This window comes from Nestor notabilis, unplaced genomic scaffold (genome assembly GCF_000696875.1).
Source record: "Nestor notabilis isolate BGI_N333 unplaced genomic scaffold, ASM69687v1 scaffold27994, whole genome shotgun sequence".
NCBI classification, from domain to species: domain Eukaryota; kingdom Metazoa; phylum Chordata; class Aves; order Psittaciformes; family Psittacidae; genus Nestor; species Nestor notabilis.
In genome coordinates, this window is record NW_009925571.1 from 17,802 (window position 1) to 34,323 (window position 16,522).

Below are 16,522 nucleotides of genomic sequence, written 5' to 3' on the forward strand. Positions count from 1 at the left end.
GGGGACAAGACCTCTTCCAGCTTTGTTCACGTTCATACCTGCTGCCCCAGAAGGATGGTACAGTAAAATGCCAAATCACAAATGAGCAATAATAACATACAACTGTGTTACTTGTGGCTGTTTTAAAGAAAAAGCCAAATCCTGCATCAAAAAAAAAAGCAATCAAAAACCCTTACAAAAATTCCACATATATAAACAAAAGGCAATTCAATCTAAACATTTAGCAAATATTCATAATTTAGTTGCATCATGTGACTTTGATCTAGCATGTAACACAAAGCTACAATTTCTAAGCTTTTCATATCCCCTTCATTTTCACCTTATACATATCAAAGCAAAAAAACTACTGACAAAGCTGAGAGGCAGTACATTTGACAAAACTCCAAACAAGCCAACAAACCAAACCCACAGTTCATGTAATATCTTAACGATGCAAATGCACGAACAAGCCATGTTTTCAAAGGCTGGTCAGCTGTGCTTTTCCAAATCTGGCTCTATAGGCCTTGCATTCTGGACAGTTTTGTTCTTCCTCTGATTTTCTGTTCTCTTAGCACCACTTTACAGGCATTCTCAATCCTGAGCATTTCTGACCTTCCTGCTTTGAATAAGCAGAAGTCTCATGGAGACACTTCTTTTTATATTAAACGAAATAAATTAGAATATAAGGCAATAGAAACACTAAGATCTGTATTATAAACCACACACTAAAAATAGAAATGTTCTGATATCAACATGGCCAAATGAGGAACAAGGTAAGTAACACATTTTAATCTTGTTATGGATGTATTTAATACTGAAATTTGCACCTGCAGAAAAATGCTCCCTTTGGAAATCTGCTCAGTCCTAGTCTGTAAGTTAACAAATTCATCAATTCACACTTAAAATGCACAGCAAACACAAAACCTGAAAGTGCACAGTACAGATTTTACTGAACCTGCACAGAGAAAATCAGTATTTTCTCCTTTCACGATGGAGACCATGTTGATCTATTGCCAGCATTACAATCATATAAATACATGTGCAAGTCATTGCAGGTAATGATTATGTACAGAGCTAATGTAAATACATTAGCCTGTCATGACGCAGGATCAGCCCTTTGGCAGTGGCAGGTGGTTACATAGTTTTGTATAAAAGGTAAGTGCAGAATACATGTTTTTAACAATATACACATTCACAGTCTATCTGAACTTTTCCCTTTTTTTTTTTAATTTATTGACAGAGGGTCTACTTAAGACATTAAAATGCAAGTGCAGTAGGACTCAGAAAGAAGATAATATTGCAAAAACTGTCAACCCTTTTGGAAAACCTTAAGAAAACTCTTGCATTTCATGAGAGGAAATATGCTCTGATGTAAAGGAACAGTCCCAGTGGTATACCTAGATTTATCACTTTCAAGTGATAGAGCTGAAAGCTACCAAAACTGGTGAAAAAAATAAAGCATCTTGAAAGTGTAAGTAAGGCACGCTGAGAAGTTCCATCATGTTACCACAGAACCTCCATCCAGCCCAGACCAAAGGAATGCACTCCGCAAAATCTGCCAAGACAGAGCTGTACTGACTTTGGAATGTCAAAAAAGAAAAGCGTAACTTCAAGTAAATTAAGCAAATAGAACGTAGAACATACCATACAATTGTGGTTTACTGTGACAAGGGCCTACAATGACATTCTAAAATTCACAACTGAGTCCAACTATGTTCTTCTAAATACTGACTGACAACTCCTGACCAAAGACCTCATCAGCCTCATCACTGTCAATCAAAAATTGGCGATTTCCAGAGAGTAAGACCTTAATAAAACCAGCAAAAGCAAAAGTTACAGATCATGCAGCAGGTCACACGTGCTAATCAAAACACAGGACATCTTAGCTTTAACAAGATATCATAACTTTCAAATGAAAACACCTTTATTAATTCATCTTGGCACTTAATTCTCAGGGACCTGGTGAAGAATTTAATTTAGTTAATTCAGTGATACTACAGAATTTGTGGAAGTGCTATAGAAAGAATAAATACCTATTTAAAATTTGTTCTGTTCCTCTTGAAACTTGCTGTCGGTAATAATTAACTCAAAATTAAAACTGATGGAACAGCATTAGTAAGAAACAGTTATCTTAGAGGGCATTTATTAAAATGGTTCATGTACTCTGTGAGTACTGTGCAAGAACAGCTTATCTATGCCCCATGTTGAACAATCCCATTCATCACCTTTTGCTTTTTTCTTTAGATACTGCCTCTCTGTAGGTCAGATGAATAAAGTCAAAGAGTTGCGTGGCATTGGCAGCATTACCCAAGATTTTGTGGAGTTCGTCCTTTGATAGTGTCACCAGCTCTGCAATGCTTTTAACATGGTTCATTAAGGCACGGCAGTTTTTTGCATTAATACCTGGCATTTTTAACAGGAAGTCCTGAGGACCAGGGTTGTACTTGTCTGACTCGGGAAGAATTTCAGAATCTGCTGTGACAGCCATCGCTGTTTCTGCATCAGGCTGGGGATGGTTCTGTTTTAACTCTTCAAACAGCTCAGCAGTAGCATGGGGAGAGGGACACCACAGGATACGTAACTTTGGGAAATGGAGTGTGAGAAGGGTTAGCTTAGAAGTAATATCATTACTGGAAATCTCCTGACATAGAGAGCCACGTGGAATCAAAGAGAAAGGTTTATTAGGATCAAATTCAATCAGGAGAACTGGACGCTTGTAGTAACGGGACATGGAAACGCACTGTGCATATAGCCTGCCGTTGTTCAAGGAGCCAATCAGGTCACTGATACTTTTCCGCTCCACACAGGTATCAGGAGTTAAAATATAATCCCCAACTTCCAAAGTAACAGGCTCAATGTCAATACCGCGACGATGAATCAGCGATGGAAGCTCACTACGAAATTCCCTCATATCCACTATTATAGTTTGCTGAACACTTTTCTGTTCCTGGCCACCTAAAGAGCAAAAGAAATACAGTTAACCCAAGAGTTACAACCTCCAGCTCTGGTTGTATAATTTTCCTGTGTGCTGCCAATGCTTCTGTAATGGATGGGCTTCACATCTCAAATTATACCTCAAATTCAGTAGTATAATAAAGCCAGACTTCACTTACTTTTTCACTGTTAAAGGAAAAAATCAGACACTCTAGTTTACGAAGTATGCTCTGCAGTGTAATAGAACTATCATGCTACCTCCTGTAACCTCTGTATATGTGACAATGAAATACATTAAACTGTAGATGAAAAGTGTTTAAATGCATCAGGAAGATCTTTTACAAGTTGCCTGCAAACAAGGTAATGAAGCTGATCCTTCTCATTTCCAGCGGATTCCCACTGAAACATGGCATTTTATTGTAGAAATTATGCTTTAGCCTCTGTAGATCTGTAGAAGCACACATGAAGAGACTGCAGCATCAAGGCCAAAAAGACATAACAGCAAAGATTAGAGAGCATATGGTAAAGAAGAGTAGGATAATGAAGTGACAGCAAAGATAAACAGGAGCAGAGCTGTAAAGCTGAAGACAGAGTATACATGTCAGAGGAAAGGAACAAAAAGTGGTCAGAACTGCAACAAAAGAAAAAGGTGCTTCATTGCAAAGAAAGTAGCCAAACCCCACAATCTACAGTCATTTACCCAGGCAGTCTGTTTTGCCAAGATCAAAAGAAGTCCTCAGCATTTACTAGCTCACCTCCCTACAAGCATTACTAGACAGTTTCATAACCAACAAGCTGCCTAGAAACAATCCAAATGGTATCGGTCTTAGTGGTAAAATATTTCATTAATTTATATTTTCTTTTCAAAGCAAAATGTAATTCATTGCCACTGCACAGTCAGAGGCAGATGCAGTGAGGGAGATACTGTTTCTTTGCCATCAAGACTGCAGAGTCAATGTGCAGCGTGTCTATGACCCAGACACTGTGGATGGGATGTAAATGCAATAGTTAGAGCAGCAAGCCTCACGTCAGGAACTGCTCACCTGCTTTGCGTGTGTCAGGAACAGCAGAAGCAGGATTAGCATCTCTTAATAGGTCGAAGTTTGTTTCATCTCTTCCTTCTCTTTCTTCAGGAATAACCATGCTGGCCTTCTCTCTAAGGAAACACAAACAAACACTGAAAACTGCAATTATATGAAAAAAATAGATGAAAGAACTTTAATACTCTTCATCCAGATGTAAAATTAGACATAGTTTAATACTAATTGCAAACCTGATGAGAAACACAGTTTACTAGGTTCTCCAGGTTGTTGGGCTAGATGCTGTATTTTTATTTTCAATTTTTAGCACTTTTTAGCATCTGATTTTTTATATTTAGAACTTCTCAGGGCATGTGAAACAAAAGGAGCTGATGACTAGGAATGGCAGTATAACCTGGTGAGCAGATCCTGTCAGGAACAATACTGTCATATACAGACTAAGAAAAGGCCAGGTTAGAACGTGGTCTAGTGGAAGGTGTCCCTGCCCGTGGCAGAGGGTTGGAACTGGATGAGCTTTAAGATCCCTTCCAACCCAAACCAGTCTGGGATTCTATGAGTCTATGAAAAGTATTGTTTTGTTTCCCCAAACAACCTAAGTCATAAAAGCCTTAGAAGTATCTTAGAAGAAATGTTACCTGCAGACAAAAAACATTGTCAGAAATTAAATTAAAATAAAAGTGGTGCTGTTTAGCTTCTAATAGTAAAAAAATAAAAAAAAAAAAAAAAAAAAAATCAGTTTCTTTGAAAAGGAAGGTTTTGCCTTTTCATTAATCCTCAGTGGGGAAGGAAAAGCAACTGAATTAGAAGTTTATTTAAAGCCTTCACACAGTTAAGAACTTCACTCTATTTGACGTAAGCATATAAGGGAATTACATGAAACATTAATAATAAAGGCAATAAAGTAATTTTGTTACCGAATAAGCTTTTCGAAGGCCTCCTTCTCTTTTCTCAGAGCTGTGAGGTAGCGCTGTTCTTCTGTTGAGCCCCCATATACGAGGAAATAAACTCTGTAGGTTTGGGGGAGGTAAAAAAAGGATCACAAAACTTCCTATTAAGTTAGAAAACCCCCACAATCAGTATTTAGGATCAGTAGCACTAACTGCCTGACAAGGTAGTATTTGCTTTAAAAAAGGCAAGTGAAAAAACACAATCTTTTTCTGTAAAGACATTCCAAGATCAGCCACAAGAATTCTTATACCCAGTGTTTGCTCTTTTTCCAGTGGCAGATACATTTACTGGAATTCTGGGACTCAACCAGAGCAGACTCAGATTGCAGTCAGCCATTCAGTCAGCTAGTAGAATGAGGAGTTGCTTTCTTACTGCTTTTAAAATCTTGCCAGTAGAATACATGTAACAAAGTGAAAAATCTGCAATCATCTGAGTTAGGAAAAACACCATCTAAGATTTTAAAATTCTGTATTTGTACAAGGCAGTCAGAGGTTCTAGAAAAAACAAGCTGTCATTTGTTTTGCAGAGATGGAACACACCAACAAATGATGTTTTATTTCACAAATAGCGATTTATATGGAACATACAAGAATTACTAATTATCTTAAGGAATTAATTGCCTGTAGCTTTCCAGCTCAGTCATCTTTTCCAATATATTTTCATTCAAGTACACTTTGACAGATTGGTAGGATTTTACTCCTGTTACTTTTCTGATGCAGTGCATTTCCTAAGCCCTACTTGCATTACTGCATCTGATTTTCCTGCTCTAAAGTGTGGGAATGTGATGCTGGAGGTAGATACAGCACATGCTGATCAGGCAATTAAAAATCAGTTGTACAAATAACCCAATAATTATCCTCATGCAATATATGTTTGTGAGTTCTGCTCTTTCTATCTGCAGTAGAGAGCCCTATCTAGTACCTGGATATCAGGTACTAGATAGGGTACAGACACACTAAACCCTGCCGAACTAATCTCCATTTTCAGTTATGGTGCATATGTACAAATCTTTGACTGGAAAATTACAACTGCTCTGTTAAATTGATGCAAATAATTTTCATGAGGTAATTAAAGTATAAAGCATTTTCATTCACAAGGTAATAATTCCAATTGTCAATAAGTTGTGTTTCAGCTGTGGAAAGAAAAGCGTGTTTATTCTCAGACCTAAGAAATTGCTGTAAGTTATGTTCAGTGAGACAGAGGTGTAACTGCAGTTCACTGTATTCAAGAAATGCTGTATTAGGCAGCCATGGAAATGAAAGGTAACATTAAAAACTCCTAGTATATTAAAGTTTTCTGTATTTTTAATTAGTCTGTAATATTTATTCATGAAGTGAGTTTTGCAAATTACAGGTGTATCAAATATGTATACGCACAGTATGGACATTTTTCTGTCAGCTAACTCCAAGTATAACTGCAAATATTTCTCATGTTCTTTAGTGTGTTTTCCTTTCCTCGCTTTTCTGTTACAGTTTCTGAATTACTTTGGTCTTCAGCATGACCAGACATCAGGAAATGTGAAAATTAATTAAATCCAAAATGAAGCTTATTGTGTAAAAATCATTGCTACACAGATGGTTTAAAGTAAGAATACAGCACATCAAAATGGATCTACTGCCATTAAGATCATCTAAGCAGAAGTCTTGTAGAAGATGGAATGAACTGTTTTTTTCAGGTATGTTTCAACTGTTAATGGACTAACTACCTGCTGGGAAGTAAAAATTATCCTTTAGTTACCTCAGACATTATGCCATTGTTTAATAAGAAGGCTGAACAGGAACTAAAAGGTAGCTGAGGGAAGTAAGTAGATGCACGGTCTGCACTGACTGTTCAAAGTGCACTTTTTAAGACTGTAATCACCCTGACCAGGTCAACTTGCCTCAAAGGCTTTCCCGGCCTGCTGGCCTTGTAGATTTCCAGCTGCCGAACAAAAGTCAGCTCTGCATCATATAACACAACGTATCTTGGTTCTACTTCATGCAGGACCCGAGTGAGTGCATAGGGATCACTGCAGCCCTGCAGCGGATGAATGATTGTGAGCGGGTTCTTGAAAATGCCATAGTAACAATCAGAGGGTAAGTTCACATGGAAATCTTCAGGAATGGTCTCGTCAATACTGCTTTCTTGGTTACTGCTTAATTCTTTGTTATCTTCCACCTCCACCTCCTCTCTCTTTTCCTCCTCAGTTTTCCCTATCATTTGGATTATAGTCCGGTCTTGCTGCTTCTTGGGTTTGCTTTGTTTTGACGAAGCTGCGAATTTGGCTTTTTTGGCTTGAGGCCCTCCATCTGGTCTGGCATTTCCTTTGGACTTGATGGCTTTTCTGTCCATAATCCATGCTTCTCCAGCTTTCTCATCCTTTCCGAAGGTTTTGTTATACAGTCTCGTTAAAAAAGCTTCTGCTCCAGCAATAATATACTCCCTGAGCTGTGCACAAGCTCGGTCATCACTGGCACAAATAAGCACTTGCCCTGCAGTCAAGAAACAATACCACATTTATAATTTGTTACGCTGTACTGCTTATCCAGCTACTAGACACCTCTTGAGCAAATGAGTTTTAATGATCCTAGAAGCATGCCTGCCAAATGCCTTTACATTTGGTTGTCACAGTTTCTGTGGACTTCAAGGGAGCCTAACTTGCATGATGTTTTTTACCAAACAAGGGTAGAGATTAATGTGAGCTCAGCATTCCTTATTCTTATACCAACTAAATTAGTGAGCTTTTCCTCCTGAGCACCTGAAACGAGGCAGATACAGCATGTCCTGAAACCTGCTCATACAACTTTTTGTTTTAAATGCAGAATAAGAGTGAACTTTAATGTAGACCATTCTGATTTTGTCAGCTGTGTTAAAGAGTCTAAAAAAATACATGTTACACACAGTACTATTGACATCTGTGGGCCTTGAATAACAATTTTCCACAAGCTGACTCAGATAAACTCCTACAACACTAGGTGAGAGAGCCAGTTCTTACCCAGAGTCAGAACACCGTGGGTGGGAGAAAAGAGCACTTTTTTACCCTTACTATTTCCTAAAATAAAGCTTGGTGAAATTTAAGGGGATGAAAAGCCCTAAAATAGGAAAGGCGGCAAAGCAGTTAGATGCATCCTTGCCTTCTACTCTCTACCCCGTTTAGGTGCATCTCTCGGAGAAGCAAATTTTCAGGTGCATGAGATTAATGTCTGAGAAGAATTAGATGTGTGAATGGAAAGGAAGTAAGACGGAACCGCTCCTTTTTTTGAACCTGAACTTGAGAAATGAGCAAATGGTATCTTGATTATTGTAAGTTTCCACATTATTAGTTTCACTGGTTTTGAGACTAAAGTACCAGTACAACATTGTAATGTAACACAAAATAGTTTTTCGTAATACTTTTCTTTTCCTAAACAGTACTGCATAGTAACCAACAGCATTTCTCTTTCAGAGCCAGAACTAGACAGATAGGAGTTTATGTAAAACTGTTTAGTTTTACATGGTTTATGTACATAAAAGTCCACAAATTTTACTGTACTGTGCAAATCTACATCATTTAGTTAAACACATATGAAAATCATTTAGTATTCTCTCACCTGGACCACCAAAGTCTTCACTGTTCTTATTCTCATTTTCAATCTCTTTCAGCACTGCTCTCAAAGCTTCCCATTTTGGGTTACTTTCTAGAACCAATTCCCTTTTCAGTTCTGAAACAAAGATTGAACATAGCAGCTCTTACAGCCAAAATATCCTTCAGAACTTTAAATTAGTGGTTAGATGTCAATAGCGTGATGGTTGTTGGCAAATATGATATTCAACAGCCTACATATGCAACTTGTTATGCTAATGGGTTGGAGAGCACTCTTATAGAAACATTTAAAAATGGGGATAAGTGCTTTAGTGAAGCAAAATTTAAAGTATTAACTCATTCTTCAATTCTGAAACTCCTGAATATATATTTTTTTTAAATAAAAGCAATGGCAGCCTCCTACTCATTCACATAAAATAAATCAAGCTAAACACCAATGTAATGCAAGAACAATTCCATAAAAGCTCTCCCAATGATCGGCTGAGCAAACTTAGAAGAACCCCTTAATTCTTCATCGTTCTGCTTTATGTTGTTTATTATATGCTTTTGAATTAACATTATGTCTCAATTTATCCCAGCTAACAGATTGAGATGTTGAGCTGTGTAAGATCATGTAGGGAACCACAGCACCAGTAATAATATGCAAAGCATTTGAGATCGTGTGACACTCTCCAACTTAAAATTAGGAATGATCAGTACCATTTTCCTTCTTCACACCACTTTTTTCAGAGCCTTTGCCTTTCTGATGCAGTTTCTCATCTGCAATGCGATAAACTCTAGCTCGAGCATTTACAAACATTGAAGTGCTGGAGTCAAGAAACAGCCAACCTAAACAGGAAAAAAGAAAGCAGTAGTAGCTTGACATTTGCAATGTGTACGTGTTTCAGCCCTATCCATTAAAAGTCCCAATCTCTTATCAGTAGTACCTGTGCTACCTGCTTGCTGCGTAATTACTAGCTTAATAACAGACAGAAATGTGACGCAAATCTCACACTTTTAAGTAACAGCAGTTAAGTGGGAAGATGAAAGAATTATCTGTCAATAAAAACCTACGTCCTTATGGCTAGTTATGTAAAACCTAATTAGATACCTTCATATGTTTGGGATGTTCATTAAAAATATCAACATTTCAATGTTTCATGCATTAACTTGTATGCTTATTCATTGTTTACCTGAATTCTCACCAAAAGCTTTTTCACTTGCTTTCAGTGACTCCAGAAGATTAAGGAAAGTGACACAATCATACTGAGTTAGATACAGTAGCAAAGTACGTAGTATCTTCAAATCCTGGACCAAAGATTTTGTCTTAGCTCCAAGTTGGTGCCAGAGAGGATCTAAATAGTGACGTATTGTCTAGAAATATAAATTGGAAAGTTCAGGATGGCAAATATTTAATATATTAACCAAGGTGAGAATGCATTTCTTTTTTTCCTTTACAGGGGTTGCCACTGGTTTCCCAAAGCTATTAAACATACCCAATTGAAGATCTGATGGTGAAATACGTGTTTTGATAAGCAATCATTTTCTTCAAAGTTAACATAATATAGATGCCTTTATGCAAGACATTTTATCAATTAGCAAACATATATAATTTAATATTTTCCTTTCCATATCATAATAAAATACTGGTAAAATAACAAAAACCCCCAAACTTATTTTATTGGTACTGGTCTTTACTGGTACTGGATACTAAGTATCTAATATCCTTTACTTAAGTAAAGTAAAAAACAATATAATGTCATTTAATTTTCAAAGTTAAGATGAGGATTACACAGATACACAACTTACATTGTGTAAGAAAAAAAACCTCCAGGTATTTGAAGTACAGGAGGCCTTAGGTCAAGATTAAATCACAGGTAACACCTAACCATGTTTCTGTGTAACTGTGATGGTTGAAGTTTATGATTTTACCCTACAGAAAGCATGTGTGCCAAACATAGCAGATCTGCCAAAGATAGCAATGCACACACATTTAATGACATAGAACATGTGCATATTAAGTATTACATACAGTGCTTCTCCTACTAGAGAAAATAAAAAAATACAAGCAGGAAATTCACAAAGGAAAAGGGTGTGTGTGTCTGTAAATAGCTGCATACTTATCTGTAAGATATTCTGAGCTGAAATTGCAGCCATCTTAATAATAACAACAACAATAATAATAAAAAAAACTCCAACTAAACATGAATCAGGATTTTCTCACTGTAGGGACTTTGGAAATGAAGGAAGAACAATAGTATCAATACACCAAAACCCGACTGGCAACAGTAACATGATCATTACAGAGTAACACAGTTTCTCTCCTTGTACCAATAATAAACATGTCAGGGGAGAACAGTTGCTGCTGGTTATTTATTTTATTAATAGTATTTTTGTTTGCAGGGGAACACAGTTTGAAGATCTACGTCCCTGTAGGTAGACACAGCAAAACAACCAAAATAGTTACCTTGTCAAAAGGTTTACCAATAGCATTTTCTAAAGACAAATCTTCTACTTCAAGAACTGGATTGTAACGTTTGAGTTCTCGCAGACATGCATTCAGGATGTCAAGGATTGAAGTCTGGATAGCAACCATAGCAGGGGTCATTGACACATGTATTTCCACCACTTCAGGTTTATGCTTCTCTAAAAATGAGTTCACTGCTATATGAAATCTAAGAGGAAAACAGCTAATTAATATTTACATGGATGGTTTGTTTGACCTACAATTATTCAAACTTTGTATAAACTACAATTACAATTGTTTTAAACATAAACAAGTAAGCTAATTGCAAAATAAATCAGTTTCTACTGATGTGAAGACTCAAACAGCAACAGAAAACCATCTACTCCACAATTATCTCTATAGTCATTCTAGTCATGTGAGCCTGTAGTGCTGGTTAATGACCCATGGAAAATTACTGCACTAGATTCTAAATCATTATTACACAGAACAAAGTAAAGCCAAAAAAAAACTCATAAGGGAGAAACTGGAATGAGTTCATAAAGCTTTTGGAATCACATGGATCCACAAGGAGAGTCTGTGACATTCCTAGCTACTGATCAGAAGCAGCAGGTCCTTGTTAGAACACTACCTTTACAGCCAACCTGTCTGTACAGGTACTTAGGTGCTAGCTGATCCTTACTAACAGAACGAGGCTCAGAGAAGACTGTATCTGTGGACCTCTGAAACCCACTGGACGCTTCCCTTTATGGCATCCTGCACCTCCCAAGTCTTTTCATGGTTCAGAAGCCAAGGAAGAAAATTTAGAGAGTTTCTATTTAACGTTTATTATTCTAGTTACCTCCATTTCTGCTTCTCTGTGATAATGAAAAAAACACTGTTAAGGAGTTTACAATGCAAATTAACAGTACAGAGTGAAACACTTTCTAGCCTGGACGAAAGGAACAAACGGGCAGACCTCCTACCCAAGGCAGGAGCACTGAACAGGTCCTGAAGCTGCAGGTCCATCTGTGGCTCTACTCCTGAAAGACTTCGTGCATGTCACAAACCTGGCAATTTGGTTTCTGTGAGTCATCAGTAAACACTCTTCATATACAACATACATGTAAATGAAAATAAAAAATATCTGATATACAGAAAGAGAGCTGTGGAGTTTCATCACAGCTGGAAACAAATATTCCAGGAATGGCAGAGCTGACAGACTGTATTCCTGGTATTTCATGGCTTAAATAACCTGTTTAATAAGTGAAGTTTTTCTTAAGCTATTAAGAATGCCTCTCTGCTGTGACTTCTATTGACCAAAAGAACAACTATACATAGAGTTCAGCCCCTTATAGATTTAATTTGGGTCTATCTTTGAAAATATTCACAGAGATTTAGCATCTTTAAGACCACTTCTTCTGCCAAAGACTGAAAGAAATTTGCTAGGGAACACAAGAGCAGCACAGCTTAGCAGTGTGACTGCATACACCTCATTTTCTTAGGAACCCATTGTAACATCATGCATCTTTTTTTAAAGTTTGACCCTCCAATGACGAAGAGGTGCCTTACCTTGGCCACAGATGAAGTTTCTTGACAAAAAGATTTCTCATCGCTCTTTCCACGTGGCAAAAGCCGGTGTTAAATGCAACTGCATTATCTGTAAAAGCTTTAATGAAGCCACTTTTGTTCTTCTGGCGATAAAGTCGCAAGATAAAGGCTTCCTGACAGGACTCAATGATTCTGTGTGCTTTGTATACCAAAATGCCTGGCAAAGGAAAAGGTTCTGAAGTTACAAGAAGTAAAGAAAGGTCCAATTTTTTATAGTTTTCCCCTTAAGACTTACTCCTCCCACCCTCCCCCAAATGAAGTACAGTAGGAATTTAAAACTTCTACAGTGATTGAACAAACTTTCCAGGGTTCAAACCAAGCAATTCCTCAGTTTCAGTACCATGGCATCCCCAAATAGCAAACCTAAGTTAATGATGCATCTTCAGGAATAAATCAAAACCAAAACAAAGCTTGTGCTTGAGTGGCAGGACTTACTAGTTTAGGAAATTCTTTACTCCTAAGGCAAAACTTGAACTTAACCCTTTTAAAAGAAGTAAAAGTGAATGCAAGACATAACACACTATTACAACATTACAACTTTGCTGTGTTCAAGATTGTGGTATTTGCATCCTTTTATTAGACAAATTCTGGAATTACAGACTTGCCAAGTATGTTTTACTGGTAGCAATTCAAGTGTTACAGCACCAGAGAACTTGCGAATAAAATTAGTTTGCTTTCCCTTCCTTCTGTTGTTCATATTCACACTTGAGGACAGAAAATACTATTTGCTGTAAGAGTACACCACTGGTTTTCTTCGTGGCTATGGGTGCATTAGAAAAAACAGATTTTTCATGCACGTTTTAGTACAGAGAAGTGAAACATTAGCTTAGCTACATTAAGTGTTTGAGGTAAATACTTCTGGGATTACACCTCAGCCAAGACCTGTTAAAAACAAGGCTTATTTTTTCTCATGCTCAGTTATGTTAAATAGCATGTTTTTTCACTCTCCCTCTCGTGAGGTGAAGCCTATGTGGTACTTTTTTCTCTTCACAGTTTCCAGTGGAATAATAAATGCCTTTCTAAAATGGAAGCAAAGGACATCAAACATCACAGGTTTTACCTTGGGCCTACTTAAGCTGACGAACTTACAGTGCATTTAATTGCTATAACAAGTTTCTTCAACTCAGCACTGAGCCATTGATTTTAATATGTCTTTGCTTTGTAAATGAAAAAGCATCAAGAGACTTCCATGCAACTGCTAGCCACTCGTGATCAAGTCATGGAATAACCTACTAAAAGGTATTTTTCTATCTAGATATTCCTACATCTCTTCTATGAAGCAAATTTTTCAGGACACAATGAAGATCATACTCAGTTCTGAACACCTTCCAGTTTGTCAGGATGTGACGCTGAAAGGACATTACAGGAGATGCAGAATTTGTATCAGGCCTGTAAGACCATGTGTTCACCAGAATACCTTCCTTTTAGTCAATATATCTCTGCTTAGGAAGTTAGTTCATACTGCTGTGTAAGCCACTGCTTACTATACCAACTTGCATCAGTTTTAGTATGCTATTAAGTACATAATTTCTGTTTGGCCAAAACCACCAGGAATAGTAATTCTTTACTGCAGTGATAATTTATCTTCATTTAACTAGATTTTTATGTTCACTAGATGTTCTCACATGCAATTTTACCCTGATTTTATAAACAACATTTTTAACACCTAGGAACACTTTTTATGTGTTAGCTCCTCAAAAAACACTATTAACAGGTTTTTGTAGGTTTTGTTGTACAATATCACACACAGATAATACGTGTTTCCAACAGGACCATGTGTTACCCGAGTTTGAAATGAAGCAGCAAGTCGATCGAAGCTGCTCTCACACTGACCTCCAGTGGCAACGCAAAAACTATTAAGAACGCTGTGCTATCATTGCACAGGACTATTTAAAATCTTTTGTGTATTTCTTCTTTTCATACTGACAGAATCTAAAGGTGTGGGGTTTCTCCTCCTCCTTTCTCAACCCTTCTTTGGTAGGGAAGAAAGGTAGAGAGGAAAGAGTCAAGGGGAGGAGGGGAAATTGTAGGTTGTCCAGAAAATGTGTTAATTTTTTTAAGTTAGATATATCAGAATTGACAAACCTGGTGTCTTTGGCCCTAGCATAAAAATGTTGAAAATGTTTTATAGATTAGAGTGTGTCATACACTGACTAAAAGGAAAGGGGTACAGCTTCTGTAGCAGACACTTACATTCTTCTAAGCACTCAATATTCAGTTATGTTTAGCCATTAAGATGTTAATGTTTAGATAACAATAAAATATTCTTATGTTCCTGTCTCTTAGGTATCTACTTTACTAGCTTTCCAGGCTGGGGGAGAAAGAGAACAGAACATGAGAGGCAAAAGATAACTGTAACATCTTTCATGTGTAACTTCTGTAATACTAAAAAGGTCACAAGCTATTCCCAAAATCTTTACAATGACAACAGCATTACTTCATAATACTGCTATTTAGATAGTGTTCAAGGTGTGCCAAGACAAAGATTAGTACCATATTGCTATTTTTTTATGGGAAAAATAATCAGGAGTGATTTGTTAATACAAAAAATAGGTAGTATGCATGGTTGATAAGATGTGACATCTAAAAATCAGTTCTAATCGTGGGCTAGTGTCCTATAGACTATAGGACACTATTTCACCAAGTGCAATCAAGACTCTTCTTGAAAGCCAGTCTGAATTTTATGTTTCTTATGTCAATGGCATAATTTAACTGATTCGTTTTCCAGCCACTTACTGATATTGGAAAACCAACCAAGTGCATGACCCAGTATCTAAAAATAGTGTGGATATTTTCAAATTGCATGATTTAATAAGGCAAACAAATTTGGAGCAAAGAAGACCATTTAAAAAAGTAATGAGAGAACTACATATTTGCTCATTTTCCCTCAGTCGTTGTAGAGAAAATAGAATAATTCTTCAACTTCAATACTGGCTAGTAGAACTCTTCATATATAATTAAGCTCTATGTATTTTCAAGCAGAACAGTCTTACCTTTGCTTCATTAAACTCTTACCAGTAATGAGGTTTGCAGGAATTCTGTCAGTAAGGAAATCTACCACAAGGATTCGACTTCTAGCAAATATCACTCCTCCTTGAGTGTAAAATTCGTATCGAGTATTATTTATAACTTCATTGGTAACACGCCGAGGAAGATGAACAACTCCATCTGACCTCAGCTGATCGATAAAATACTCCTACACCAAACACAGTAAAAACACATCATTGTGGTAACTGATGAAGTGGAGGCAAAAAAACTTTACTTACACGTATTCTATTAAGGTGCTGTCCAAACCAAATTAGAAGCATCACAGTATGACATACTACCTGAGGAAATCAGAATCATCATGATTTTCTTCCTCTTTGGTATACTTTGTTCAGTTTCAAATCATCCAGGTGATTTAAAAAATACATATTCTCAGTAGTAGCTAGACAATACTTAAGCAAATGTGAGCAACTGACATTCAAAGGAGCTTACATTTTCATATACTTTAATAGCACTTTTCCAGAGAACAGGCAATTTTGACACTGACTTAAGAACAGAGAGCTGGGAAGAGATCATTCTTTAGTCCACTCATCAGCTACCACAGACAACTAGAGAAGGTAGGTCAGATACGTCAGGCTCAATCTTATGAACTACAGCTGTGATATTTATTCACCTGTGGTCACTACAAAAAGTCCTCTGAACATCCCCTCCCCGATGGCGGGAAATCCCCTGGTGCAAGGGAAGAAGTAGAGGCAGGTTTTGTACAGGCAGGGACAGATCTGCCAACAAGTGTCTTCCCCTTTCTGCTCACTTGCCACTTACAGATTTCTGCTACGGACAAGTGATGACCATGAGCTTATTTTAGCTCGCTAATGTTGTTAGGACTTCATCACGCTCCAGGAGCGGCAACTGGACCTTGATTCGAGGTGGAACGCGCCCGCTGCCGCCCCGGAGCCCTCACCCCGGCCCCCCGCGGCCTGAGGCGCCCCTCTGCTCGGAGAGAGCGGGCAGCACCCTCATCCTCCTCCTTTTCTTCCTCCC

General features: G+C 37.5%; 1 protein-coding gene across 1 annotated transcript; it reads right to left on the reverse strand.

Annotated features, from left to right (window-relative positions):
• Window positions 1-2,200: 2,200 nt before the first annotated feature.
• ERCC4 (excision repair cross-complementation group 4) lies at window positions 2,201-15,692 on the reverse strand (the record flags this gene model as incomplete). Its single annotated transcript, XM_010013131.1, has 10 exons — window positions 2,201-2,934; window positions 3,957-4,069; window positions 4,868-4,960; window positions 6,781-7,372; window positions 8,471-8,581; window positions 9,163-9,291; window positions 9,636-9,816; window positions 10,910-11,117; window positions 12,458-12,653; window positions 15,512-15,692. Coding segments are annotated over 10 exons (2,538 nt in total), but the record flags the coding sequence as incomplete, so codon positions are not given.
• Window positions 15,693-16,522: the final 830 nt, after the last annotated feature.